The sequence below is a fragment of the Mauremys mutica genome, chromosome 15 (assembly GCF_020497125.1).
Source record: "Mauremys mutica isolate MM-2020 ecotype Southern chromosome 15, ASM2049712v1, whole genome shotgun sequence".
NCBI lineage: Eukaryota > Metazoa > Chordata > Testudines > Geoemydidae > Mauremys > Mauremys mutica.
The window spans coordinates 7,034,497-7,061,792 of NC_059086.1; the positions used below are offsets into that span (position 1 = coordinate 7,034,497).

The 27,296-nt window shown below is 52.1% G+C and overlaps 1 protein-coding gene across 1 annotated transcript; it reads right to left on the reverse strand.

Moving 5' to 3' along the window:
- Window positions 1-2,084: 2,084 nt before the first annotated feature.
- LOC123350509 (very-long-chain 3-oxoacyl-CoA reductase-like) lies at window positions 2,085-26,650 on the reverse strand. The gene is made up of 11 exons (XM_044989123.1): window positions 26,491-26,650; window positions 18,926-19,008; window positions 18,719-18,794; window positions 18,101-18,211; window positions 16,906-16,973; window positions 14,504-14,548; window positions 13,039-13,073; window positions 12,648-12,729; window positions 8,084-8,149; window positions 7,193-7,342; window positions 2,085-2,637 (listed from the first exon to the last, which is right to left on the reverse strand). The coding sequence occupies exons 1-11, from the start codon at window positions 26,648-26,650 to the stop codon at window positions 2,494-2,496; spliced, it is 1,020 nt and encodes a 339-aa protein (XP_044845058.1). The 3' UTR covers window positions 2,085-2,493.
- Between the last annotated feature and the right edge of the window lie 646 nt (window positions 26,651-27,296).

Below are 27,296 nucleotides of genomic sequence, written 5' to 3' on the forward strand. Positions count from 1 at the left end.
TGTCAGAAAAATACCAGACGTCTTTGTTCCTGAGTTTGTTACAGACCACCCCTCCCCCTTATGATTCCCTCTAGTCTAGAGAGTGCAGAGAGCATCAGGTCTATAAAGTTCATGGCCGTGTTGTAGCAGATGAGACCCTGACTTCAGACATGAAGAACAGGTCTTGCTAGAGAAGGCTGTGATAAGCATGTTCACATGGGAAATCCCACCCCTCATGAAAAGACTCCGTGTCTGTAGGAAGTCTGGCAAATCTATGGCAATTGTTGAGAGTGAAAGAACCCTTTCCTCTCAGGGAAGGGGGAAATGCTTCTCTCTGAAGAAGAAGAAAGCAGGTGAGAAGCATGCCCAGTTGGAGCAGATAAAGATAGATGGGGAAACAGACACAAAGGAACTAGATGTTATAGATGAGGACATAAACCCCATAGTTGGGGAGGAACAGGGAGGCTGTGAAGATAACATGCACAAGTCACTCTACAAGCCTTAGAAATCAGGGCATCTTGTAATCAATTGAATCTCTGACACTATGGGCCAGGGTGGAAGAGATCCATCACTGGAGTAGGAGGAGCTGACCAGGTTATCCCATTGGATAGCTGGCACTGTTAGACAGAGAGGAGTGTGACCTACATACATATGCCCCCTTCCATCAGCTGCAGCAGGAATTTCTTTCTTTTTTTATTAGAGTCAAAAATCTATTACTGGTATTTCAGGTGTCTTGGGAACAATCACATCTCCTCTCTGACACAAGACGCTGCCAACAATTTCTCTCTCACAGCACAGACTGGGCAGAGAGATGTGCTGATGACTCTGTGTCTATCTCAAGGCGATGACCAGGTAGAAACCTTCCCTGTTACTCTTTGCGAACTGGGTGGTCCTTTTCTAGCCTTTCTTTTGGATGCAGGAGAAGGCTGAGGCCAGTACAGGTAGCTGCCGAGGGCAGACTAACATGTCTCACCCCTGTAGTCAAAGCAAGTGTTCTCCCCTGACACAGGACTCGGAGGGTATGGCTGGGAATGCGCCTCCCCAGCCTAGGTAGACAGACTCATGCTAGCAGGCTTGAGTGTGGATGCTGCAGCTCAGACTAGCCCCCCGAGCTCAAGCCCAGCGGTAGGCCCTAGCCCAGGGGTCCCCAACACAGTGCCCGCGGGCGCCACGGCACCCATGGGGGCATCTAAGTGTGCCCGCGTACGGGCCAGCGGACAAGCATCCGCCAAAATGCTACCGAAATTCGGCAGCATTTTGGCAGCGATGCCTCTGGATGCCGCCGAAATTCAGTGGCGACGCCTCTGGATGCCGCTGCTTGCCACCGACAAGCAGCGTCATCCAGAGGCGTCACCGCTGAAATGCCGCCAAATTTCGGCGGATACTTATCCGCCGCCACGGTCTTTTGTCTTGAGCCTGTTAGACAAAAAAGGTTGGGGACTACTGCCCAAGCCTGAGTCTCTGCCAGAACCACACTGTCCACACACTGCGATTTTGAGCGTGCTCGCTGGAGTCTCGCTAGGGCGCGTCTGTCTATTTGACGTGGGAGGCTTGGTCCCAGCTGCAGTGTAGGCTTACTCTGTGAGGTCACTGCCCCGTCCCCTGCCTGGCCAATAACAGTAACACAAGAATGTTGAAAATCCTTCCCAGAGACACAAGCCTTTAGTCAGCACTGCAGCCGAGTCTCCATGTCGTACGAGGGAGTGCAGTGCTGCTCCACAGTCATCTCTCAGGTGAGATGTGAAGCAGAAATCGTGAGTTCACCTGGTCACCCGTGATCCCATCTGGTTTCCGGAGAGTAGCATTGCTTTCATTCCAGGCCGGGGAACTGCGTTCTGCCCAGTAAGTTACCCCTCACAGCCTTTCTAAGGAGCTGGTGGTAGATGGCGTGAGTCCCATGTACTCACTTTAAAGCCCTTTGGGTGGTTCTTGATAGAGGAACAACAGGGACTTCTTATTTCTGTCTCCGCTAGCTCCTATCTCAGAGAGCTGCAGTCCTCTGCCTGTCTGGCAGGGACGGTTGGCAGGCACGGAGGTGATGGGGGAACGGTACAAACTGGACATGACAGCAGGGAGAGGCATTTGTTTATTTCATGCAACATGAGATATGAAAAGACTCAGGGCCAAATCCTGCAGGGCTTAATCGGACAAAATTTCCCACTGAAGCCAGTTGGTTCTGGGCCAGTATAAGGTCTGTAGGAGCTGGTTCTCAGGCTGACATTTTAGGCCTGTTCTGAACACCCTACAGCCTCTTGGCTTCCTGCTCCCCCTTCAAGTCATGCTTTAGACTGACAGATTCACAGATTTTGAGGCCAGAAGGGACCATTAGATCATGTAGCCTGACTCTGCCATATGACAGGCCGTAGAATTTCACTCTTTTACCCCTGTATTGAGTATAACAACTTGCATTTGGCTAAAGCATCTCCCAGAGAAACATCTAAAGCAGATCAAAACTTCAAGAGACGGAGGCTCCACCCCTTCCCTTGGTAATTTCTTCCAGTGGTTAGTGGTGCATCATTTGGGCATGTGAGTTCTTGCCTGCTCATGTTTCAGTGTGGTCATCTGGGCCTCCAACTTCCTCCACACGGCCTGAGTGTATTTAACCCCAAGGGAGGAGAGACATAACCACTCAAGACACAGCAGGTCATAAATGAAGCTCTGAAATGAGCAAAGAAGGGGCAAGTCATTTAAATTGCTACCACCTGTGAAGAGACATGTGATTAATCAGGCAAAAGGTAAATCTAGAGTCTAAACTCCACGCGTGGTCTTGGTCAAACAGGGCATGGACAGAGGTACCCTCTTGCACTGAGGTGTCTCATCAAGCGCTGTTGTGGACAAATGTAGGGGAGAAACGGAAAGGCTGAAGAGGAGATGTAAGCTAGTGATGACGCTCGTCACAGCTGCTGGTGTGCTGTCTAATGGGCTGTGTGTTGTCACTCAGTATGCTGCAAGGAGCCTTGGACATGTGACCTGTCAGACTCCTGCTCAGAACGCAGCCCAACTCCCCAGGCTGCTCAGGTAGCTGCACTGATCACCGTGAAAACCATGTTTCTCTAACTGGGGCCCGGACATTTTCCTCCTGTTCCCCAAAGGTGACATCAACAAGACTCAGGTTTCGCAGCAACTTCCCAGCAGCTGTGCTGCAAACAACAGGGACAGTGATGTGATTGCAGCGAATGATCCTCACAAGCAGCAAGGGGCGGGGGCCTCGCTCTTCAGCACAGAGACATGAACCCCAGAGGGTGCGGGACTGTGTAGAACTGATGAATGAACTTATTTTTAATTGTTCACTTTATTAATGTAACTTCATAAGTAAAGTTTTATGAATGAAACAACAGTTACCCCAATAACTGGCTAACTGACAATTGAGATGCTTGTTAAGAGCTACCCTTGTAAGTTTCACTTTCAATCCAATCACTGCTTAAATCACTGAAATTTGCACTGTTTCAACATTGTAACTTCTGCTCACTGTTTGCCATTCATTATACTTGTCTAGATTGTAGCTTCTGTTCACTCTGTCATTCCTTACACTTGTCCATATTGTAATTCAAACTCCATTTTAAAACACTCACTTCATTTTGTAAAAGCCTGCTGCAACCTTCATTTTTGCAAAACCCTGCTATAATCTTATTAGGTTACGCTAAGTGTAGTCAAAGCGCCCAGAAGCTCTCCCAGCGCTGTCCGTACTCCACCTCCCTGTGGGGAATAACAGACAGCGCTGGGAGCCACGCTCCCAGCGCTGGGGCTTTGACCACACTGGCGTTTTGTAGCGCCGCAATTTGCAGCGCTGGAGAGGGTGTGTTTTCACACCCTGCTGCAGCGCTGCAAATTTGTAAGTGTAGCCAAGCCCTGAGGTATGTATGGATGATGGAATCAATCTCCAGCACCAGCCTGTATTGATGAAATAGAGTTCAAACACCAATGGCTGACGATGCAGACAAGAGCCCTAACAAAGTAAGAAGAGTCCACCCTAAAAAAGTCACGTCTGCAATTGACGGGTGATCAATCACACCGAACCCAGAGGCAGCGTGACACAGCAAGACCTATAGCTTCTGAATTCAAAACTGAAAGCCGCCCGGCTTTCCTAGCCAGTTAGCTGCCACAAGCTACAAACCCAAGCTGGGAAATCAAGCCACGGACTCAAGCTAGTGGCTCCAGGCCCCAGCAGGCCAAGCGCGTGCTTGGGGCGGCAAGCCGCAGGGGGCGCTCTGCCGGCGCCGTGAGGGCGGCAGGCAGGCTGCCTTTGGCGGCTTGCCTGTGGAGGGTCTGCTGGTCCCTTGGCTTCGGCAGACCTCCCGCAAGCAAACCGCCGGAGGCAGCCTGCCTGCCGTGCTTGGGGCGGCGAAATCCCTAGAGGGGTGTGTGTGTGTGCCCCTCATCTTCCACAGGGGTGCAGGCCCAGCTCCTCAGTGTAGGCCTGGGCTAGCACTGACAACTCTTGTGATTCCTCATTAATCTTGCAATATTTGGTGATTTTCTTATCACACTACCTCACAAGTGGAGAACCAGTGTTGACAGGGCCAATTAGATCAGGGTGGATCAACACTGGTTCTCCACCTGTGAGGTAACTCCCTTCTCTCCATGTATCAGTATATAATGCCTGCATCTTGTAATTTTCACTCCATGCATCTGAAGAAGTGGGTTTTTTTACCCACGAAAGCTTATGCCCAAATAAATCTGTTAGTCTAAGGTGCCACCAGACTCCTTGTTGTTTTTGTGGATACAGACAAACACAGCTACCCCCTGATGGTTCAAAATGTGCCCTAAAGACTAGAAGACAAAAGGAAACAAAAAGGTTTTTTTTTCTCTAAGTATCAGAATTTTAAGCCAGTCTTGTGGATTTTTGGGTCCTGACTCATGATTTCTGAACTCCTGGGATTGGCAACGTTACACGGTTCAGGGAGCTGGGCCCAGGACCAGTTCTAGGGGTGGGCAAGCAGGGCAGTTACTCTGGGCACCAGCCGTGTCACTACTTTTTTTTTCCTCCTCAGGAGTGTATGAACCAACATTTTCTGCTCTAATTGCAAAATGGCTAAGACTGCATCTCTCTGGGACTTACTCACATGGCTCCAGAAATTAGGTGCCTCCTGGACTCTGGAGAGGATGTGGAAGAAGGTGAGGTGATGGGGGAAATAGGGAGTAGGTGGGGGGAAATAGGGGGTGGGGGTCAGCGGGGTCAGGTGGGGGTGGGGACTAAGTTTAGGGAATCCCAGCCCCAGCTGGGCTGCATGCGGCAGCCAGGGAGAGTCACAATGTATCATTTATGCCTAGCTTTTGCATTGGATGGCTTTTCAGCATTACTTAACTGATACATAAGTTAATTAATCTAGTTTCTAAAATGAGTGCTACCTCCACCAGCTGCTTAAAATGTTTGGATTTAGCTTTGTCTGGGAACATGTATTACAGCTTTAAAGTTTGATTTGAAGTATCACTTGTATTTTCTAACCTGTCATGTCCCAGTCCCAGCTCCGGGGCTGCAGTGGCCAGGAAAGACGCCTGTCCCCAAACAAATTCTAAAACTTAATGGCAATCACTTGGATTCCAGATGAGTGATTTCCATTAAGTTTTAAAATTTGTTTGGGGAGAGGTATTGGAAACCATTAAGGCCAGAACTTTGCTATGGGATATCGTTCTGGCTCTTCAGAGTACTCCCATTGACTCATAAGTAGCAAGCATGAGGGGTTTGATGTTAGGTGCTTTGTAGAATGAAGATCTTATTTGCTAGCTCTTTGAAGCAGGGATCTGTCTGTAACCTCTGAAGCCCTGTGTTAATGTGCTTCGTTTACTTAAAGGGCTTGTAAAAACGTAATGAGCCTACCCTACGTTTTTGAGTTGGTGACACACACAGTGTGAAACCAGGAGAACTTTGCCTGTTTCTACAGGGCTCTGTTGCACTTGGACAGCGTGGGTCCTCCCAAACACTCATAAAATCCCCATAACCAACCACTTGATGTTTTGCTTCCCTTCATATTTTCAGTCTTGTCACTTGTTTGTTGGTGGTTTTGTTTACTCTGTGTTGCTTTACTACTTATTTTTACTGTTCTCAGGGTGTGAAGTATTAAATGAAGAGTTGACATCCCATAGATCTGGTATAAGCCTGAGTGAATGCCTTTTAGTCTCCTTTCCAGTATCAGAAAATATTGTATTAATATTTGCAATCAGAACATGACTATTTCTAGTTGACTCAGATTTGTTTAGTACAGGGGTAAGGCAACCTATGGCACCAGTGCCAAAGGCGGCACGCGAGCTGATTTTCAGTGGCACTCACACTGCCCAGGTCCTAGCCACTGGTCCGGGGGGGTGGAGGGAGGCTCTGCATTTTAATTTAATTTTAAATGAAGCTTCTTAAACATTTTAAAAACCTTATTTACTTTACATACAACAATAGTTTAGTTATATATTATAGACTTATAGAAAGAGACCTTCTAAAAACGTTAAAATGTATTACTGGCACACGAAACCTTATATTAAAGTGAATAAATGAAGACTCGGCACAGCACTGCTGAACGGTTGCCGACCCCTGGTTTAGCATCTTAACGCTGAGCTATGTGTGCAGATATGCATGCAAGAGGGATAGTTTTGTGAACTGCACAAGTCCATAGCACGCTACTGTTTTGGCAGATGCTTCAGTTTTCGAGGGCAGCTTTCCCTGAAGATTTAGTGGTCTATAGTAGGAGTAGGACATTAAATTGGTGCTTTAGTTCCTCAGCACAGAGCCTGGAAGAGGAATCCTCATTCTCACCAGGGCCGGCTCCAGGCACCAGCCCAGCAAGCAGGCGCTTGGGGCGGCCAAGGGGAAGGGCGGCACGTCGGGCTCTTCGGCAGCAATTCGGCGGGGGGGGGTCCTCTGGTCCCTCTCGGAGGGAAGGACCTGCTGCTGAATTGCCACCGAAGAAGAAAGTGGCGTGGTGGAGCTACCGCCAAATTGCCGCCAATCGCTGCTTTTCTCCCCCTCCCCCGCCACTTGGGGTGGCAAAAACCCTGGAGCCGGCCCTGATTCTCACTATTCCCGTCTAGCTTTTATAGCTGAATTTTATTTGGCTTATTCGTTCACTTTTAACATTGAGTGGCTGCTGTCAGAAGCTTCACTCCTTGAGCTGCCCCACCCCACCGCCCCGATGCCCCACCTGCTAAACTGACCTGCACAGAGCGGGAGAGCAGCCAGACCAGACACTCCCCCTCATTCTCCAATGCCCCCAGCTGCCAGACTGACCTGCACAGAGTGGGAAAGGCAGCCAGATGTCCTGCTACTGATGCCCACTGTGTTCAAGGCCTCACGAGCGAAGTTTTCTGCTGTCTTCACAAAGCGGTTGGGTTTGATGTTGTTGGTCATGTTTGTGGAAACAAAGAAAGGCAGGACACTCTAGAGGGGGCAGAGGGGAGACAGAGGGGAGAGAGTTAGTGCCTGTTCTATTGCATTCTGGCACAATCTCTAGGCTCAGTCTGCCTGCCAGCCGGATATCAGAGTTGATCCTTCACAAGGCTGGCAGCGAAGGCCCAAGCACCTTCACTGTGAAGTCACGAGAGCTTCCCACCTCGGCCTGACTACTGCAGCCACAGAGGAAGGGACGATGCTAGTCACAGCTCATCTCAGTCACTCCTGGTTGGAGGGGTCACATTAGAGCCATGCAAGATGGCTATTTTCCCCATGGGTGAGCATGCTAACTCATGGTCCATGGAGGGAGAAAAGGGATCAGGAATAGAGCATGGGCTTCTGACACAGCACAGCAAATCCCCTCTGACCTGAGGAGGGGCAGAGAACAGGCAATAAGCTTCTGTCTCACAGCAGGGCAGAGCACCAATGGCCAGATTTTCATAAGTGCCCTGCACCCAGCAACTCCCATACAGAGAATCTCCCTTCCCCTCCCGCTTCCTTCCCCCGCCCTCCTCCCAGAGAATAATGGAGAATCCCTTCCCTGCCTCTGCACAGGGAGCTGCTGAATGCCAGCAGCTGGCAGTGGAAAGTGCTGCCTGCAGATGGAGCAGTGGAGGATGGCAAGCACAGAGAGCTGCATCCCCAGACACCTCCCACAACTGCTGGCCCCAAACTCCAGAGAGCTCCTTGCCCTTGCGTCCAAGGGGAGAAGGTCTCATTGCTCTGTACCTGCACTAGGATGCCCTGGGAGCGGTACTCGGCCTCCAAGCCTCTCGAGAAGAAATCTACAAATCTCTGTAATGGAGAGAAAAGGGAAATGAAGCCACAGGACTGCAATGGAGCAGGAGAGGGGAAAGGGTAGTGTATGGGGGTGGGGGAAGGGGACATGTCACAATGAATGCTGACAAGGGAGCTAAGAAACCTCAAGAGCAGATCCTGAAAGGACGGGTGGCTGGGACAAGGCCCATTGCTCTGGCTCTCATGGGTAGCTGGTGTGAGACAGCACTGAGTGCCCTTACAAGGCCTTCCCCATCCAGTATGACAAGCACAAGGCTGTAACAGGAGAGCTGCTTTGCAGCTAATGGAGACCAAGGGAGGGTGTTTTCCAAACCCACCCCCTATACCGAGACAGGATTTTCAGGTGCTTCAAGGAAGGAGAACATACTTGTTTGTCTAAGCGATTGGCTGAAAAAGAAGTAGGACTGAGTGGACTTGCAGGCTCTAAAATTTTAGATTTTTATTTCTGAGTGTAGTTATGTTTTTTGTACATAATTCTACATTTGTAAGTTCAACTTTCATGATAAAGCGATTGCACCACAGTACTTGTATTAGGTGAACTGAAAAAATACCATTTCTTTTGGGTTTTTTTTTACAGTGCAAATACTTGTAATCAAAAATAAATAAAAAGTGAGCACTGTACACTTTGTATTCTATGTTGTAATTGAAATCAATATATTTGAAAATGTAGAAAATATCCAAAACTATTAAAATAAATGGTATTCTATTATTGTTTGACAGTGCAATTAATGATTTTTTGTAATCTCACAATTAATTTTTTTAATCATTTGACAGCTCTAGTAGCCAAACAACCGGGTTGACACTGATAGTTGCTGGGGCCAAAATGGTGAGCACAGTACTGGCAAGGACTGCAGAAAAGATTCTCTGACATCAAAGTCCTGGTGTAAGAAAAGCGATGGTGCCAGGAGGATGTACACAGGAGGATTACATAACTCTTGGTCCCTGGCGGTGTCAGTCAGTACTAGGGCTGGCAATGCTCCTACTAATACAGCCCAATATGCCGTTGGCCTTCTTGGCAACAAGGGCACACTGCTGACTCGTATCCAGCTTCTCATCCACTATAAACCCCAGGTCCTTTTCTGCAGAACCACTGCTTAGCCAGTCAGTCCCCAGTTTATAGTGGTGCATGAGATTCTTCCTTCCTAAGTGCAGGACTCTGCACTTATCCCTGTTGAACCTCAGATTTCTTTTGGCCCAATCCTCCAATTTGTCTAGGTCACTCTGGACCCTATCCCTATCCTCCAGCTTATCTACCGCTCTTCCTAGCTTAGTGTCATCTGTGAACTTGCTTAGGGTGCAATTAGTCCCATCATCCAGATCATTGATAAAGACGTTGAACAAAACTGGCTCCAGGACCAACCCCTGGGGCACCCTGCTTGACCCCCGGGGAACTCCACTCTGCCAGCTAGACATCGTTGATCACTACCCTTGAGCCCGACAGCCTAGCCAGTGTTCTATCCACTTTATAGTCCACCTAATATCCCCGTTCTGTTCATTCCCTCTCAAGCACCTGGCACTGGTCACTGTTGGAAGACAGGATACAAGGCTAGCTTGACCATTGGTCTAACTGAGTATGGCCATTCTTATGAGAGGATCCAGCAGCCTGTCTGGCCGAAGGAGGAGAGCCCTGGAGAGAGGACAGGAGAAGTAATTTCCCACGGAGGGCTTGCTGTTACTCTTGGGATCTCAGTGCAGGGCAGGATTATTTATGGAGCATCTTGGGGACCACTTCCTGGTGCAAGTGCTGGAGGAACCACCTAGAGGCCGTGCTCCTCTCAACCTGCTGCTCACAAACAGGGAAGAATTGGTAGGGGAAGTAGAAGTAGGTGGCAACCTGGGCAGCAGTGATCATGAGATGGTCGAGTTCAGGATCTTGACAAATGGAAGAGAGGAGAGCAGCAGAATATGGATCCTGGACTTCAGAAAAGCAGACTTTGACTCACTCAGGGAACTGATGGGCAGGATCCCCTGGGAGGCTAATATGAGGGGGAAAGGAGTCCAGGAGAGCTGACTGTATTTTAAAGAAGCCTTATTGAGGGCGCAGGAACAAACCATCCCAAAGCGCAGAAAGAATAGCAAATACGGCAGGCGACCAGCTTGGCTTAACAGAGAAATCTTCGCTGAGCTTAAACTCAAAAAGGACACTTACAAGAAGTGGAAACTTGGACCGATGACTAGGGAGGAGTATAAAAAATATTGCTCGAGCATGCTGGGGTGTAATCAGGAAGGCCAAGGCGCAATTGGAGTTGCAGCTAGCAAGGGATGTGAAGGGTAACAAGAAGGGTTTCTACAGGTATGTTAACAACAAGAAGGTGGTCAGAGAAAGTGTGGGACCCTTACTGAATGGGGGAGGCAACCTAATGACAGATGATGTGGCAAAAGCTGAAGTACTCAATGCTTTTTTGGCCTCAGTCTTCACAGACAAGGTCAGCTTCCAGACTTCTGCACTGGGCAGCACAGTATGGGGAGTAGGTGAGCAGCCCTCAGTGGTGAAAGAGCAGATTAAGGACTATGTAGAAAAGCTGGACATGCACAAGTCCATGGGTCTGGATCTAATGTATCCGAGGGTGCTGAAGGAATTGGCTGATGTAATTGCAGGGCCATTGGCCATTATCTTTAAAAACTTATGGTGATAGGGGGAGGTCCCGGATGATTGGAAAAAGGCAAATATAGTGCCCATCTTTAAAAAAAGGGAAAAAGGAGAATCCAGGGAACTATAGACTGGTCAGCCTCATCTCAGTCCCCAGAAAAATCACGGAGCAGGTCCTCAATGAATCCACTTTGAAGCACTTGGAAGAGAGGAAGGTGATCAGGAACAGTCAACATGGATTCACCAAGGGCAAGTCATGCCTGACCAACCTGATTGCCTTCTATGATGAGATAACTGGCTCTGTGGATATGGGGAAAGCGGTGGTCGTGATATACCTTGACTTTAGCAAAGCTTTTGATACGGTCTCCCACAGTATTCTTGCCAGTAAGTTAAAGAAGTATGGGCTGGATGAATGGACTATAAGGTGTATAGAAAGCTGGCTAGATTGTCAGCTCAACAGGTAGCGATCAAAGGCTCAGGGCTTGGCTACGCTTGAGAGTTGCAGCGCTGGTGGAGGCTTTCCAGCGCTGCAACTTAGTAACTGTCCACACCTGCAAGGCACATCCAGCGCTGCAACTCCCTGGCTGCAGCGCTGGCTGAACACCTGGTCTGCTTGGGGTGTAGCGAGTGCAGCGCTGGTGATCCAGCGCTGCTCATCAAGTGTGGACACACACCAGTGATGTTATTGGCCTCCAGGGTATTAGCAGATATCCCAGAATGCTTTTAACTAAAATTACTCTTTGTTTTGTTATGCAGCCTCTCTTTGTTTTGTTGTGAACTCGGAGCTCCGGTGCTCCGGGAGCTGCTTATCTGAAAACAAACACAGCTCCTGTTTGCTGTGATCAATCTGTAACTCAGTGAACAATCAAATGAGATAACCCCTGTGAATGAGGCAGGCAGGGAGTGAGTGTTTGCTTGACAGAGAAACAGCGGGGGCAGAGGGGAGAAAGGGAGTCTGTTGGATGCAGGCTGTTTGCAGTTAAGAGTTAAGAATAAGGGGTTGGGAACATTTTCTGATTTTGCAAGGCAGGAAGCTAACACACAGTGTTGGCTCCAAAAATCCACTCTCTCTCTCTCCCCCGCTCCCTGTCACACCCCACCCCACTCCCCTCTTTTGAAAAGCATGTTGCTGCCACTTGAACGCTGGGATAGCTGCCCATAATGCATCACTCCCAACAGCGCTGCAAATGTGGCCACACACCAGTGCTGGTAGCTGTGAGTGTGGCCACACACCAGCGCTGGCCCTACACAGCTGGATGACCAGCGCTGTAAACTCCCAGCGCTGCAACTCTCAAGTGTAGCCAAGCCCTCAATTTCTAGTGGCAGCTGGTATCAAGTGGCGTGCCCTAGAGGTCGGTCCTGGGGCTGGTTTTGTTCAACATCTTCATTAATGATCTGGATGATGTGATGGATTGCAGTGAAGGGCAATGAAAATGATCAGGGGGCTGGGGCACATGACTTATGAGGAGAGGCTGAGGGAACTGGGTTTATTTAGTCTGCAAAAGAGAAGAGTGAGGGAGGATTTGATAGCTGCTTTCAACTACCTGAAGGGGGGTTCCAAAGAGGATGGAGCTCGGCTGTTCTCAGTGGTGGCAGAATAAGGAGCAATGGTCTCAAGTTGCAGTGGGGGAGGTCTAGGCTGGATATTAGGAAAAACTATTTCACTAGGAGGGTGGTGAAGCACTGGAATGGGTTTCCTAGGTAGGTGGTGGAATCTCCATCCTTAGAGGTTTTTAAGGTCAGGCTTGACAAAGCCCTGGCTGGGATGATTTAATTGGGAATTGCTTTGAGCAGGGGGTTGGACTAGGTGACCTCCTGAGGTCTCTTCCATCCCTGATATTCTATGATTCTATGGGAGAGCAAAGGGTGCTAGGGACAGGGGGCACAGGGTGTAAGTTTCCTTACCTTGGTAGCACTGTACACCGTGACCAGTGGCTGGGGGCGGCGGCCCGCTTCAGAGGACAAGTTAATGATGATCCCCTTCTTCCTGCCATGAAGAGAGAGAACTCTGTGAGGATGGCCCCAGAGAGCACCCAGGAAAAAGGAGAGAGATGTGCTCATTGCCCAGGCCCAGGCAACCAGCCAGGGGGCGAGAGGGGAGAACCCATCGCTTGAAGCAGGGGAGAGGGAGAGCTCATTGCCCAGGAAGGCTCCTGATCAGTGCAGGACAGGTGCAGCTAAAGGCGGATGCCACCCAGAGGCACACAGACGGCACCGCGCTGCGGCCGCGGTCAGGCAGGCCCGGTGCACGGGGCTCCCCAGTCGCCGAGGCACAGTCAATTCCTGCAGCTTGTACCTGGTGAGCATCTGGGGCAGGACCATCCTAGTCATCTGCAATGAGAGGCGTCGGTGAGACACGAGAGAGGCCCTGCCACCCAGCCTGCCAGCAATGCCCTGTCCATGACAGGGGCCATCATCAGCTCCTCCCCGCCCTTAGCAGCCATGCCCCACAATGGCAGATTGTCCTCCCTTCACCAGCCACATGCGACAACCCTCATTCCGCCTGCCCTGCCCCCACCAGCTATGCCCCCCCCCGCCCATCAGCCAGAGCCCCCAGACGCAGGGAGAGTCCTTACCTCTGCCCTCCCCCCACCAGCCACACACTCCTGACATGACCAGCCTCATGCTCCCAAATCATCCCCCCGGCACCCTCTTTCCCTCAGTAATAGGTGCTGTCCCTCTCCCATTAGTGCCCACACTGCCCATCCTCACACTCCTCCTTCCTTTCACCCACCGGCCCTTCGCTACCCAAAACTGGAACTGCTCTCTCCCACCTTGTAAGGATCAGGCCTTCGTCTGCAGCCAGATTAAGAGAGCAGCCGAGCAGCAGCCATTAGCGGAGAAGCAGGAAGTCACATTCTCACATTCCATCTAAATTACTTTAAAACAATGTAATATCAGGCTGTTAAGGAGACCCCCTCCTAATAGCACCCACTATCACCAGGGAAAGCAACAGAGCTTAAGATGGTTAAAGAAAACTTAGTTTGACAGCAGCCTGTCTGGCAAGGAATCACTGATCAATAGCTGTGGTTGGGAAATCCTCATTTCTTTGTTTTGTCACTATGGTCCCCACTTCCCTATTGTTTATTTGTATGGGCTCTGTCTGGTTCTTTGGTTGTTTCTGTCGGTTACATAATTAATTTTGCTGGGTGTAAATGAATTAAGGTGGTGGGGTAGGATTGGTTAGAGAATTTTGTTACACTATGTTAGGATTGGTTAGTAACATTTGAGTATAATGATTGGTTAAGGTACAGCTAAAAAGGACTCAAACTTCACTATATAAACTGGGGTCCAAAAGAAAGTTCTTTGGGAGTTAGCTCCAGGACACAGCCCCAAAGATCAGAGCTGCCAGACCTCAACACTCTGCCACTGACACGGTGCAGAAACTGGAGTTCCCCCAGATGGACCTGATCCTGACTGGCCAGCAGGGAAAGTTCATCTGTCTTACAGGGAGTGGTGAGCACTGTATGTGTAACGTGTGCAGTCTGCTTCTGGTGATTGTTAATAGAGGATAAGGGTGTTACTGTGTAAGGCTCGTTCACTGGTAAAAGGTCCTGAAAACCCACAGGGTTATGCTGCCTGAGCCCTAGGAACTGGGTAAAGGTGGGTGCCCCAAGAGTGTGTGAGTAACAGAGAATTTTGTATGGGTAACACCCTGCGGTTTCCCAGGAGTTTATCGGTTCCTCGTGTCATGCCCCATGGAAAAGAAACAAGAGAAAGCCACCAAAGCTGCCTAGGGATGCCAGCTCTATTTCACTTACCTTTGCCACGGAGAGGGTGTTGCAATTCACAATATCTGACAGAGTCTGAGTGAGTGAAAGGAAAAGACATAATGACCTCTCCTTCCCCATTGTCATGCACAGCACTGAGACTGCCCCCCTGCATGGGTGGGTTAGCACCTTCATCTCTGTCACTATACATGGTCGTGGTTATTGTGGTGGGTAGCATCCCAGCCACTGTACTGACACATCGAGACAGCCCCTGTCCCACTGAGCTCACCGCCTAAAGAGAGAAAGAGACAGCAGTAGGTTTAACATAGTTTCAGAGGGAAAAGGGGATCAGATCACTCAGATACTTAGGCAGTCAGGGGCAGATTCTTAAAGGTATTTTGGTGCCTGAAGACGCAGATAGGCACCTAGTGGCATTTTCAAAAGCCGTCTCCCACTGTTTTCAATGAGACTGAAGCCAGGCCCACAGACAAAATTGCTGCCACTCTATGGTCCAGGGAGCTAGCCAGGGCACTGTCTAGGGATGGGGAGAATGACGGGGAGCAGGAGGCAGATTTAGGGGTTGGGGCACAGGGGGATGTGAAGGCAGGTGAAAGGCTGAAGAGGGTACAGGGACAGTGATGGGAGACGGAAGGAATCAAATGGCAGCATCACGGTAGGGAGAGGATTCCCCGCCACGCAGCCAGGGGAAGGCCAGTGTTGCCTATTCTCATGAACTGATGGCAAGTCACAGGATTTTGTGTCTGCAGGAGGAGCTGTCGTGATGATGCAAGAAGCTCCTCCAGTCCCATAGAGTTTCCAGGGCTGGGCAGAGCTGTGGGTGACAGCCTTAGTGGACCTGCCTTGCCACTTCACCCTGCCTTCACATATGGTCCGTGGGAGGCAGGCGGCTTTGAGACTTCTCCTCTACTTGGGAACCAACTCCAGGACACTTCTACGTGGGAGAGGAGAAGCCCTCAGGCAGCAACAAGGCAGCGGAGAGGGCAGTTGGGGAGGTGGTGCTGCCGGGTCCAGGGAAGGGGACAACCCCAGGTCAGTGAGCCACGGGTGGGGGGGAGTTGAGATGTAATAAGAAACGGCTGGCCATTCGCCTGTCTCGGAGGTGAGGGGAGCACGAGTTGGAGCTCCATCTTAGGAGCCAAGGAGAGGGATGCACTTCTGCGTGCAGTCAAGCCAAGTGAAATTCTCACACACACAATGGCAGAATAGCAGAGGAAGTTATGAAGACAAAGCACAGACTAAAAAAAACTGTGGTTTGATGATGTCTTTAAATTCTCATGATTTGCATGCCCTATCTTGTGACCATTGGTCTCTTCAGATTGGCAGTTCTGGAGAAGGGCCAGGGACTCCATGAAATCCACCAGGGACTCTGCTATTGCTTTTAAGTGGAAGACACTCCCCTACTATGGTGATGGCCAGCAGTCTAAAACCCTAAGAGAGACATAGGGCTTAAATTCAGCCGGAGCCACCAGGAGGGAAGCTCTGGTAAATACTTTTTAAACCCACAGAAGCCCTGGTGCGGCCCCACACCCCAACGAAGCCCTGAGCCCCTGCAGCCCCCCAAGTCCTGAGACCCCCATCCTGTCACTGAAGCCCAGAGCCCCAAAGGGGGACTGGGGGGGCCTGGGAAACTCTGGGAAATAATCTCTGAGAATTTAAGCTCCGGAGAGACAGATGAGGTGATCGCTTGTGGGGACTATATAAGCAGTGCTCTATGCACTCCCTGTGTGAGGCCAAGAACCGGGGTAGACCTGAGGTGGGTCTCTCTGGACAGAGTGGCAAAAGGACAGTGGCTAAGGGCATGGAGTGGGACCAGCACGGACTGTGTGAGCCACGGTAAGGGTCCACAGGGACTCACCTTGATACAGAGGTGAAGGGATAAAGAGATTTTATTGTCAAATAATATGAAAGCCACAAGGGGACTCTGTGGTGAAATTCAGTATTGCCTTTGAGACTTTGTTACACTGGGCCCCGAAGATGATGTGAAATAGAGGCTGAACTGCATGCCCCATGGAGACATGCCCTATGTTTCCCTATAACCTAATTCTTCATATAGGAAAAGCCCAGTCACATTAACTCTGCCCATTCCCTGGGCACTCTCTTTCCCCTGCACTGAGATCCACCTGAGGCAGGCAAGTGGGAAGAGGGAGGTGTCAGGGAGTGGGTGACAGCTCCCCCAATTCCGTAGGCCGGTCTTTTAACTCATCTTGCTTAACATGTGTCCAAGTCGACATTCCCTTGGCGGTACTAGACTTTTAGCATGTTTGCGAACAACACACTTCTACATCCTCACGAGATGAGCAGTGCTCAGAGTGCACAAAAAAAAACATCTGTACCACTTAACAGAGACCCAGCTTCACTCCCTGGTCCCAGGGAGATCAGATTATCAGCAAGACAAGAAACCAGCCTGGCAAGAATTTTTGAACAAGACAAACCTTCTCAATGTTGGGGATATCCAGGAAATTCACTGGTCCCATTGCATAGAACAGTCCGACGTTGTTCACTGTTAAAAGAACAATGCATCAGGCCCAGCTGTTCTGAATGATGAGCATCATGTAGTAGAAACACTTGGCACTTTAGAAACAATACAAGTCTGTCACTAGGCCCCAAAGAACCAGGTTCAGACAGGCCCAAGCAGGGAGGTTTGGATCTGGATCCAACTATTCCCCAAAATGGGAGGGATGTTTGGGATCTTTGCTATACAGTGTACATCTGCACTTGGAGCGGGGGGTATAATTCCCACCTTGGGGAGACATACCAGCACTAGCTCTGATTGAGCTACCATGCTAAAAATAGGGTGTAGCCATGGTGGTAGAAGCTAGCCGCCCCAACTACGTATCCATACAAATTCACAGGTGTTAGGGTAGCTTGCCCCTCCCGCCGCACACACTATCGCAGCTACACGCTATCTTTAGCGCACGAGCTCAGAGCCAGCATGGGTATAGCTCCTCGAGCTGAGAATTACACCTCTAGCTCAAAGCGCAGACGTCCCCTCAGAGAGTAAAGGCTGTGATGAGAAGCAGCTACCAGTGGCGTCCATTTGGATTTTAGTGCATGTGGTGTGGGAGGCAGAAGATTCTGGAGGCTGAAGGAAATGCAAGTGGGAGTGGATGAAGAAGACAGACTGCGGGAGCAAGCACGTGGCTCTAGACTAGTTAGGAGTGCCTGCCTAGAGTGTAAATAGAAGACGCTGTTAGGTGCACACATGTCCATGGCAGCCTCCGGTCCCAGAAGACGCTACAAGGACATTTGCTCATCTGTTAGGTTTACATCAGACCCGTGAGCTCAACTGAAATCAAGTGTTTGGCCAGGTTATTTCTGAGACCGACTTGGGTGCAGTCCACTGGGAACTGCACAGACACCAGAACTCGGGTGACCAGACAGCAAATGTGAAAAATTGGGACAATGGGTGAGGGGTAATAGGAGCCTATATAAGAAAATGAGCCCAAAATCGGGACTGTCTCTATAAAATGGGGACATCTGGTCACCCTAACTGGAACGGAGAGCATGACATCTGCCATCTCCCTGGGAAAGCAAGCGCCAGCCACAGGCCACTGCTTCTGGCCCAGGTATGTTTCAGGCCAGGGCAGCTGCAAAGACAAACAGAACAAAACCCAAGAGCCCATTTACCCAGAATGCCAATCTCCAGGCCCTGCAGGGCGGTTTGGATTGATTCATAGATCTCTGACCCCTGGGTGAAATCAGCTTCAATAACTCTGGTGCTTCGGCCATGCTGCTCTTCTGGAAAGCCAAATCAGAGCAAGATTAGAACCCTGGGGAGGGGCTGGGGAGAAAACAGAGGAGAAGGCAGGGCTGGGGAGGGGGTGGGCTCTGAGCTCAGGATGACAGAGCCCCTGGGCAGAGAGGAAAGGGGGCGGGTGGGGGGGGGTGGATCTAGGCTAGCTGCAACAGGTCCCCGGGAGAGGGAAAGGGAAGGAGCCTGGGCTTGCAGCAATTGAGTTGGGGATGGAGGGGTTAAGGCCTGGTCTACTGGTAACAGAGCCCCTGGGAGTGGCAGGGGGGAAGGCAGCAGGGTCTGGGTTAACAGCCCAAGCCAGACCCCACCTCCCTACCCCTTCACTCAGCCCAAGCTCTAATACTGTGCTTTGGTAACAATGCAGCCACAAGGTGGCACCGCATAAGATTCCCGCTCTAACTACCTGGATGCCTAACTCCCCTGGCATCCACACAGGGGTTCGTAACCCCTTCCCCTCACACACAGGAGCCTGCCCAGCCCATCTTACTCACCTATCTCAGCTGCCACCTGCTTCAGTTTCTGCAGGGAGCGGCTGATCAGCACCACATTGAGGCCTCTCTTGGCGAGCTGGAAAACAATTAAGGTGAGAACTCAGGAGAATCTGGGAAGCCCTAAATCTGCTCAGTCTGCCCCACAGCTACTCCTGGGTCAACTTCACCCTTGTGCCAAAGCTGATCCGAAGTAGCACTGGTTATTACCTCATGGGCATAGGCTCTTCCAATCCCAGATGTCGCTCCAGTCACCACTGCAGGAGGAGAGAGGTACGGGCTGTAAATGCCTCCTTAGGCCAGTAGCGGAGAACCACTCCCCTGGGGAATTTGCATGCTTTGCACACACTCCCCAGCATGGTTTGGTGCAAGCTCCATGGAGCAGGGAGTGGAATACCCTATCTAGGGTCTGGATCAGGGCCGCCCAGAGGGGGGGGCAAAGGGGGCAATTTGCCCCGGGCCCCGCAGGGGCCCCCAAGAGAACAGCAGAGGCTCCCGCCTCCGCCCCTCTCCTGGAGCCTCAGCGCATCAAGCGCCAAGTCTCCGCCGGGGCCCCCGAGCCCCGCCCCGCTCAGAGCCGCGTGGTCAGGGGGCGGGGCCGGGAGCTCCAGGCTGAGCTCAGCTCCCTCCCCTCGGCGTGGAGCTCGCAGCCCCGCCCCCTCCCCACGCGGCTCTGAGCGGGGCGGAGCTCAGGCCCCGCCGGCCACACGCTGCGGCTGTTCCGGCGAGGCGCTGAGACTCCGGGTGAGGAGGGAGCCGGGGGTAAGAGGCTGGGGCCGGGCTGGGGCGGGGGGGGGGGCCGGGCCGGGGCGGGGGGGAAGCGGGACCCGCCGCCGAAGCGCAGCCCGGTCTTCGGCGGCGGGGGGCCCCTTCCATTCCGGGACCCGCCGCCGAAGTGCCCCGAAGACCCGCGGCGGGGGCCCCCCCTCCGCCGAATTACCGCCGAAGACCAGGCTGCGCTTCGGCGGCGGGTCCCGCTTCGGTGGTAATTCGGCGGCGGGGGGCCCCCGCCGCGGGTCTTCAGGGCACTTCGGCGGCGGGTCCCGGAACGGAAGGGCCCCCCGCCGCCAAAGACCCCGGGCCCCCGGAATCCTCTGGGCGGCCCTGGTCTGGATCAATGCTAGGCCCCTCAATCCCAGAGCAGGGAAGGAGAGTCCCTCTCTATAGGTTCTGGTGAATCATAGAATCATAGAATCTCAGGGTTGGAAGGGACCTCAGGAGGTCATCTAGTCCAACCCCCTGCTCAAAGCAGGACCAAACCCAACTAAGTCATCCCAGCCAGGGCTTTGTCAAGCCTGACCTTAAAAACCTCTAAGGAAGGAGATTCCACTACCTCCCTAGGTAACCCATTCCAGTTCTTCACCACCCTACTAGTGAATTTTTTTTTCCTAATATCCAACCTAAACCTCCCCCTCTGCAACTTGAGACCATTACTCCTTGTTCTGTCATCTTCCACCACTGAGAACAGTCTAGATCCATCCTCTTTGGAACCCCCTTTCAGGTAGTTGAAAGCAGCTATCAAATCCCCCCTCATTCTTCTCTTCTGCAGGCTAAACAATCCCAGTTCCCTCAGCCTCTCCTCGTAAGTCATGTGCTCCAGCCCCCTAATCATTTTTGTTGCCCTCCGCTGGACTCTCTCCAATTTATCCACATCCTTCTTGTAGTGTGGGGCCCAAAACTGGACACAGTACTCCAAAGACAGGTGAGACAGCACCTGGGGTACTTCATTATCACCCCCAAATACTGAGAACCTGGGGGAATTCCATTCCCTGGGACAACTCTTGCTGAGGTCATTGGCAACACCCCACTGGCCACATCCACAGGCTTCATACTGCTCCATCAGCTCAATCTTCTCTATGAACTTGATGGATGGATGAATGTCTCCTCCTCTATCTACAGCTTTGGCAAAACCCCCATCAGTGTCTCTCAAGGCTCTGTTCTTTGGCCCTGTAGTGGGGCAACTGCTCCACTCCCTGAGAATTTATGTGCAGACAGACAGCCAATAGGAGAAGGACTTATTGGGAGCCAATCGGGGCCCAGATTGGAGGTAGCCAATCAGGGCCAGGCTCAGCCATATATAAAGGCTGCCCAGACCAGAAACAGTCAGTCTGTCCTAGGTCTTTGAGAGGGGAAGGGCTGTCTCCAGAGTTGGGAAACTAGTCCTAGGGACAGCGCAGGGCAGGCCCAGGGAAGCAGAAGGGAACTGCAGCCTGGTATCTGCTAGGCTGCAGGCCCTGAAGGGAAGGGCCTAGCTGGTGCAAGGGGCTGAAGGGGAAGCAGCCCAGGGAAGTAGACAGAGAAGGAGGACAGCAAGGCTGCCATCAGAGGGTCCCTGGGCTGGGATCCAGAGTAGAGGGCAGGCCTGGATTCCCCCTCTTCCCCCCCCCCCTTGCAGTACACCTAGCCATGGAGAGTGACCATCACAGACTATGCCAGATCTGACAGGAGGGATCACACTTTGGGGTGTGTGGTTGGACATGGTTGCTGGGGTGTAGAGAGATGGCTGAACCCCCTGCCCCCTGGAAGGGGGTGTGGATGAACTAAGGGGCACTGCCGGAGGGCAGTGGTCTGGAGGAGGGCACCGTGAGTTGGAGAGTGGTGTGGGCTCAGATGCCAACCAAGGGCGAGACAATGGGTGGGACACCACTGAGAGAGGGTGCTCCACTGGACTGAGCTAATTCCCCAGGACAACCAGCAGGAGGTGCTGGGGTGGTGAGTCCCAACCTTGTCACAAAGCCCTCTCCTCTTGTCTCCCTCAAGGGCGGCTCTAGCCTTTTTGATGCCCCAAACACAGCAGTAAGGCAGCCTTCGGTGGCTTGCCTGAGAGAGGTCCCCGGTCCTGCAGATTTGGTGGCTTGCCTGCGGGAGGTCCGCCGGTCCCACAGCTTTGGCGTACCCGCTGCCGAATTGCTGCCGAATCCACGGAACCGGCGGACCTCCCACAGGCAAGCCGCCGAAGAATGTTTGACAGCCGCCCTCACAGGGACTAGTAGAGCACCCCCTATGGCTTGCCGCCCCAGGCACGTGCTTGGAGCGCTGGTGCCTGGAGCCATCGCTGGTCTCCCTGCATTGTAGCCTTAGGTGACCTCATCCCCTCCCACATTTTCAGGGACTTTCTCTACACCAAGAATTCCCACATAGACCTCACTGCTGCACCTCTCCTCCTTCCTGTGCAGCGTCTCCTCCTGGACCTTCCACCACCTCTTCAAATTGGGGCCACCCAGTACTCCCTTTTAGGCTGCCAGCTTGTTCTCCAGAATCACAACTTGCATTAAAAAAAAGCAGGAAGCCTGCCACACTTTTGGTTGCAAAGAAAGCCTTGAAAATGCAGTCCAAGCGTAAGCAATACAGCAATGTCAGCCTGAATCTGCAGAAAGCCTAACACAATAGCACTGAGGTGGGGGACACTGCCTCATTCTTCTCAATAGAATGATAATTCAGATGCCCAACAAGGATAAATGTCAACATTAACTACTGTACTGCTTAACAGAGCACACCAGCAAGGGAAGGACAAACCTTCTAGAGCAACAACTGCTCTGTAATTCAAATGGCAACACAGTATCTGTTTAAAGCTGAATTTTGCATCCTCTGTGAAATCTGGAGGCAGCCCGAGGAAACCTGGGCATCCTGGGTTCCTTCGCCTAATCCAGAAGCAGTGGCAGGAAGGGGAGACCAGGAGCCGGCCCCTCTCTCAGCTTGATGGAGCAGCTTTTAAATGGTAAGTGTCTTTCAACCCTAACGACACGGAGCTGCGGTGACTTTTCACTTGGCTGCCACAGACCGGTGGCACTTCAGAGTCACCACCACTGACTTGCGCCTGCCCCAGCTCCTCCACCCACCTGACCTGTGGAGCCCCCTGGCCAGAAGGGAGGAGCAGAGCCCGGTGTGGGGAGAATAGGCTCAAGTTCTGCTGAGCGACAGCCAAGTCCAGCCCAGCGGAGCATTCAGACAGGGCCCAACTAGGCCATCTGGAGCTCTAGCTCACCCCCACACAAGCCCCCGGACAGCCCTATAATCCTTGCACTACAGTCCCATACTTACCTGGGCAGGCAGTGTCAGGCCTACCCACCTCATGTTGGTAGGGGGCAGACTGGGACCTCCCCCTTCCCGGCCCACTGCTTCCTGCCTTCTGGCAGGCTAGGTTGCTCCCATGAGGCAGGAACACTAAGCCCCTGTCCACCCCAGCAGAGCACTCTGTGTGGGGGTTCCCCCAGTATCAGCCTTCCCTCCCCCAGCCCAGCCCCCCTAGAGGGGACATCAGTGGTGGTGTCCCTTTCCCCCTTGGCAGGGAGCCTAGTGTGGTCTGATGGGGACTCTCGCTGGTTCTACTGGTCTCTGCTCTCCACCCCACTCACCCGCTTTGCACAGTGTTACTGGTGACCCAAGGTGCCAGGCCATGGAGAATGAGAGGGGGAGAAGCAGGACATGGCAGCGCACTTGTGGCGGGGGGGGTGGAGTGGAGGTGGAGGTGAGCTGGAGAGGGGCGGGCGGGCAGGGGAACTGCTGGAGGGTGCAGAGCACCCACCAATTTTTTCCCCATGGGTGCTCCAGCCCCGGAGTCTGTGACAATGTCTGTCAACAGATAATGTCCACAGTGGGGACACCATCATCGACAGGGTGAGCAGAGATCAAAACACTGAGCACAGCAATCAGGTCAGGCATTGTGGGATACTGGGTGAAGCTAGTTCTGTCGACAAAACAATCAGCAGTGTCTACACTGGCTCTTTGTGGACAATAAAGGGAGGGGAAAAGACAAAAGTCTCTCCTAGAGGTGGAAGTTTTTTGTCGCCAAAACTGGGCGTTTTTCACGAGAAAAGGCCCATTGAAAAACTCTGCGTGGATGCCTCCTGATGGTCGAAATGACAGACATGACTTCTACACACAGTGCTTCCACAGACATGCACAGGCTGAAGTTGTGAACAAACAGCATCACTTGCCATACAGAACGCAACGCCATCCACAGCCTAGAAACAACTCTGACATTATAATCAAAGGGGCTGACAAATGAGGTGCTTTGGTCATAATGAATAGCTCGGATTATGAACAGGAGGCTGCCAGGCAACTCTCCAACACCGCATTCTACAGGTCACTATCCTCTGATCCCACTGAGGGTTACCAAAAGAAACTACACCATCTGCTCAAGAAACTCCCGGCAACAGCATGGGAACAATCTACAGGGACACCCCCTAGAGCCCCGACTAGGGATATTCTATCTGCTACCCAAGATCCATAAACCTGGAAACCCTGGACACCCCATCATCTCAGGCATCGGCACTCTTACAACAGGATTATCTGGCTATTTGGACTCTGTCCTCAGACCCTTCGCTACCAGCACTCCCAGCTATCTTCGAGATACCACCGACTTCCTGAGGAAACTACAGTGCATTGGTGATCTTCCTGAAAACCCCATCCTGGCCACCATGGATGTAGAAGCTCTTTACACCAATATTCCACGAGGATGGACTACAAGCTGTCAGGAACAGTATCCCTGATGAGGCCACGGCACACCTGGTGGCTGAGCTTTGTGACTTTGTCCTCACCCACAACTATTTCAGATTTGGGGACAACTTATACCTCCACGTCAGTGGCACTGCTATGGGTACCCACATGGGTACCCACCCCACAGTATGACAACATTTTTATGGCAGGCTTAGAACAACACTTCCTCAGCTCTCGTCCTCTAGCGTCCCTCCTCTACTTGCACTACATTGATAACATCTTCATCATCTGGACCCACGGGAAGGAGGCCCTTGAAGAATTCTACCTGGAGTTCAACAATTTCCACCCCACCATCAACCTCAGCCCGGACCAGTCCACACAAGAGATCCACTTGCTGGACACTATGGTGCAAATAACTGATGGTCACATAAACACCACCCTATACCGGAAACCTACTGACCGCTATACTTACCTACATGCCTCCAGCTTCCATTCAGTACACATCACACGATCCATAAGCCAAGCCCTAAGATACAACCGAATTTGCTCCACTCCCTCAGACAAAGACAAACACCTACAGGATCTCTATCAAGCATTCTTAAAACTACAGTACTCACCTGGGGAAGTGAGGAAACAGACTGACAGAGTGAGACTGGTACCCAGAAATCACCTATTACAGAACAGGCCCAACAAGGAAAATAACAGAACACCACTGGCCATCATGTACAGCCCCCAGCTAAAACCTCGGCAGCACATCAACGATCTACAACCTATTCTGGAAAACGATCCCTCACTCTCACAGACCTTGGGAGGCAGGCCAGTCCTCGCTTACAGACAGCCACCCAACTTGAAGTAAATACTCACCAGCAACTACACAGCACACCACAGAAACACCAACCCAGGAACCAATCCCTACTCTGTCCCCATATCTACTCTGGCGATACCATCAGAGACCCAACCACATCAGCCACACCATCAGGGGCTCATTCACCTGTATGTCTACTAATGTTATACGTGCCAGCAATGCCCCTCTGCCATGTACATTGGCCAAACTGGACAGTCCCTATGTAAAAGAATAAATAGACACAAATCGGACATCAGGAATGGTAACATACAAAAGCCAGTAGGAGAACACTTCAGTCTCCCTGGACATTGTATAACAGACTTAAAAGTAGCTATACTGAACAAAACAACTTCAGAAACAGACTTCAAAGAGAAACAGCAGAACTAAAATTAATTTGCAAATTTAACACCATTAATTTGGGCTTGAATAGGGACTGGGAGTGGCTGGCTCATTACAACATCAGCTTTGCCTCTCCTGGAATTGACACCTCCTCATCTATTATTGGGAGTGGACTACATCCACGCTGATCGAATTGGCCCTGTCAACACTGGTTCTCCACTTGTAAGAGATCTTAAACGAATCCACAGGTTCCATAGAGTCCACAGGTTCCATAGGACAGAACAGGCCGTGCAGGGGGAGGAGTGGCACTATATGTTAAAGAAAGTGTAGATTCAAATGAAGTAAAAATCTTAAGCGAATCCACAGGTTCCATAGAGTCTCTATGGATAGAAATTTCATGCTCTAGTAAAAATATAACAGTAGGGATCTATTATCGACCACCTGACCAGGACAGTAATAGTGATGATGAAATGCTAAGGGAAATTAGAGAGGTAAGGTAACTCCCTTCTCTTCATGTGTCAGTATCAGGAGTGGCACCAGGATTTGAGCATTCAGCAGTGGGGGTCCTTCCGCTCTGCGTCTTCGGGGCACTTTGGTGGCGGGTGCCGGAGCGAGTGAAGGACCGGTGGAAATTCAGCAGTGGAAGACCTGGAGCGGAAGTACCCCCTGCCGCCGAATTTCCACCAAGGACGGCAAAAGGCTGCCCCCCAAATCCTGCCGCCCCCCCAAATCCTGGTCAGTATATAATGCCTGCAGCTGTTGTTGTCACTCCGTGCCTCTGAAGAAGTGGGTTTTTCACTCAGGAAAGCTTACACCCAAATAAATCGGTTAGTCTTTAAGGTGCCAGGGGACTCCTGGTTGGTTTTGTGGTGGCTACAGCCTATCAGGGCTGCTACCCCCTGGTGCCTGACACCATTGTCCTGTGTCGGCTCTTGCTGTTGTGTCGCCAAAAGGCAGTTTGTGGCCACAAAACTTGCCAGGGCAGAGAAGCCCCCGGTCGCACCTGCCAGCCCCGCCCTGCCCAGCCCCACCTCCCCTTCGCCCCAGCCGCCGGGTCCGAGCCATCAGCCCCGCCCCGTAGCCCCCCCGCCGGCCCGCACTGGGGGGAGGGCGCACGGTCAGCCCCTCCCCGGGGCCCGCGGGCCGAGCTCACCCGCCCAGGCTCCGAAGCTGGCGAGCTCCGCGCCCCTCCCGCGCGCCGCCAGCAGGTGGGTCAGCGCCGCCCGGCCCAGCGTCCAGGCGGCCCGCAGCAGCAGCAGCAGCAGCAGCCCGAGCGCGCCCAGCACCGGCAGCCCCGCGCCGCCGGCCCCCATCGCCCTGCAACTGCTCCGGGAGCCAGCGCGGTCCGGGCTCCCCGCTCGGCCGCCTCCGCTCCCGGGCCAGAAGCCAAGGCGCCCCGTGGGCGAGCCGCGGCCGCTCCCTGCGCCTCCCGGGCGGCAGCTTCTCCGGGTCCCCCCTGCCCCGGCTGCAGGGAGACGCAGAGAAGGGAGCGCGGGGCTGGGCCATGCAGCGTCCCCCGCCCCAAACTTCCAAAAACCCCGAGCGTAAAATAAACGAAATCGTGTCGTTATCAGCGGCGTTTGGATTTTTTTTTCACCCCTGGGGAGAAGCCGCCCCCGCTAGGTGCTGGCACTGGCAGTGCTGCTGTTGCACCCCTTGGCTTCAAGTGGTTTCTCTCCTATCCAGGGGGTACAGCTTGTTCCACTGTCCCTGCCTCTGCGGGGGGGTTTGGAGGAAGGGGGGACGCAAGTGCACCAAAAAAGTGGCCTCACAGTTCCCGGAGAGACAGATGCCCACCTCAGCCACTTTGAGAAGGTTTGTGACGTGAACCAAATCTCCCCTGCAAACTGGCAGTGTCCTCTCACTCCCTTACCCCAGCAACTGGGATTTCTAGACAAGGTGGGACGGATTGGTGCTGGGAACAGGTCCAAAGAGATGGGTTTCTTATGTCTGAGTTCT

Coding starts and splice junctions, on each gene's coding strand:
- LOC123350509 (XM_044989123.1), bottom strand. CDS start 26,650: ATGGGGGCCGGCGGCGCGGGGCTGCCGGTGCTGGGCGCGCTCGGGCTG. Junction 14,549..16,905: donor ATATCCCCAACATTGAGAAG/GTTTGTCTTGTT, acceptor TCACTCACTCAG/ACTCTGTCAGATATTGTGAA. Junction 7,343..8,083: donor CCCAGGGCATCCTAGTGCAG/GTACAGAGCAAT, acceptor TGCCCCCTCTAG/AGTGTCCTGCCTTTCTTTGT.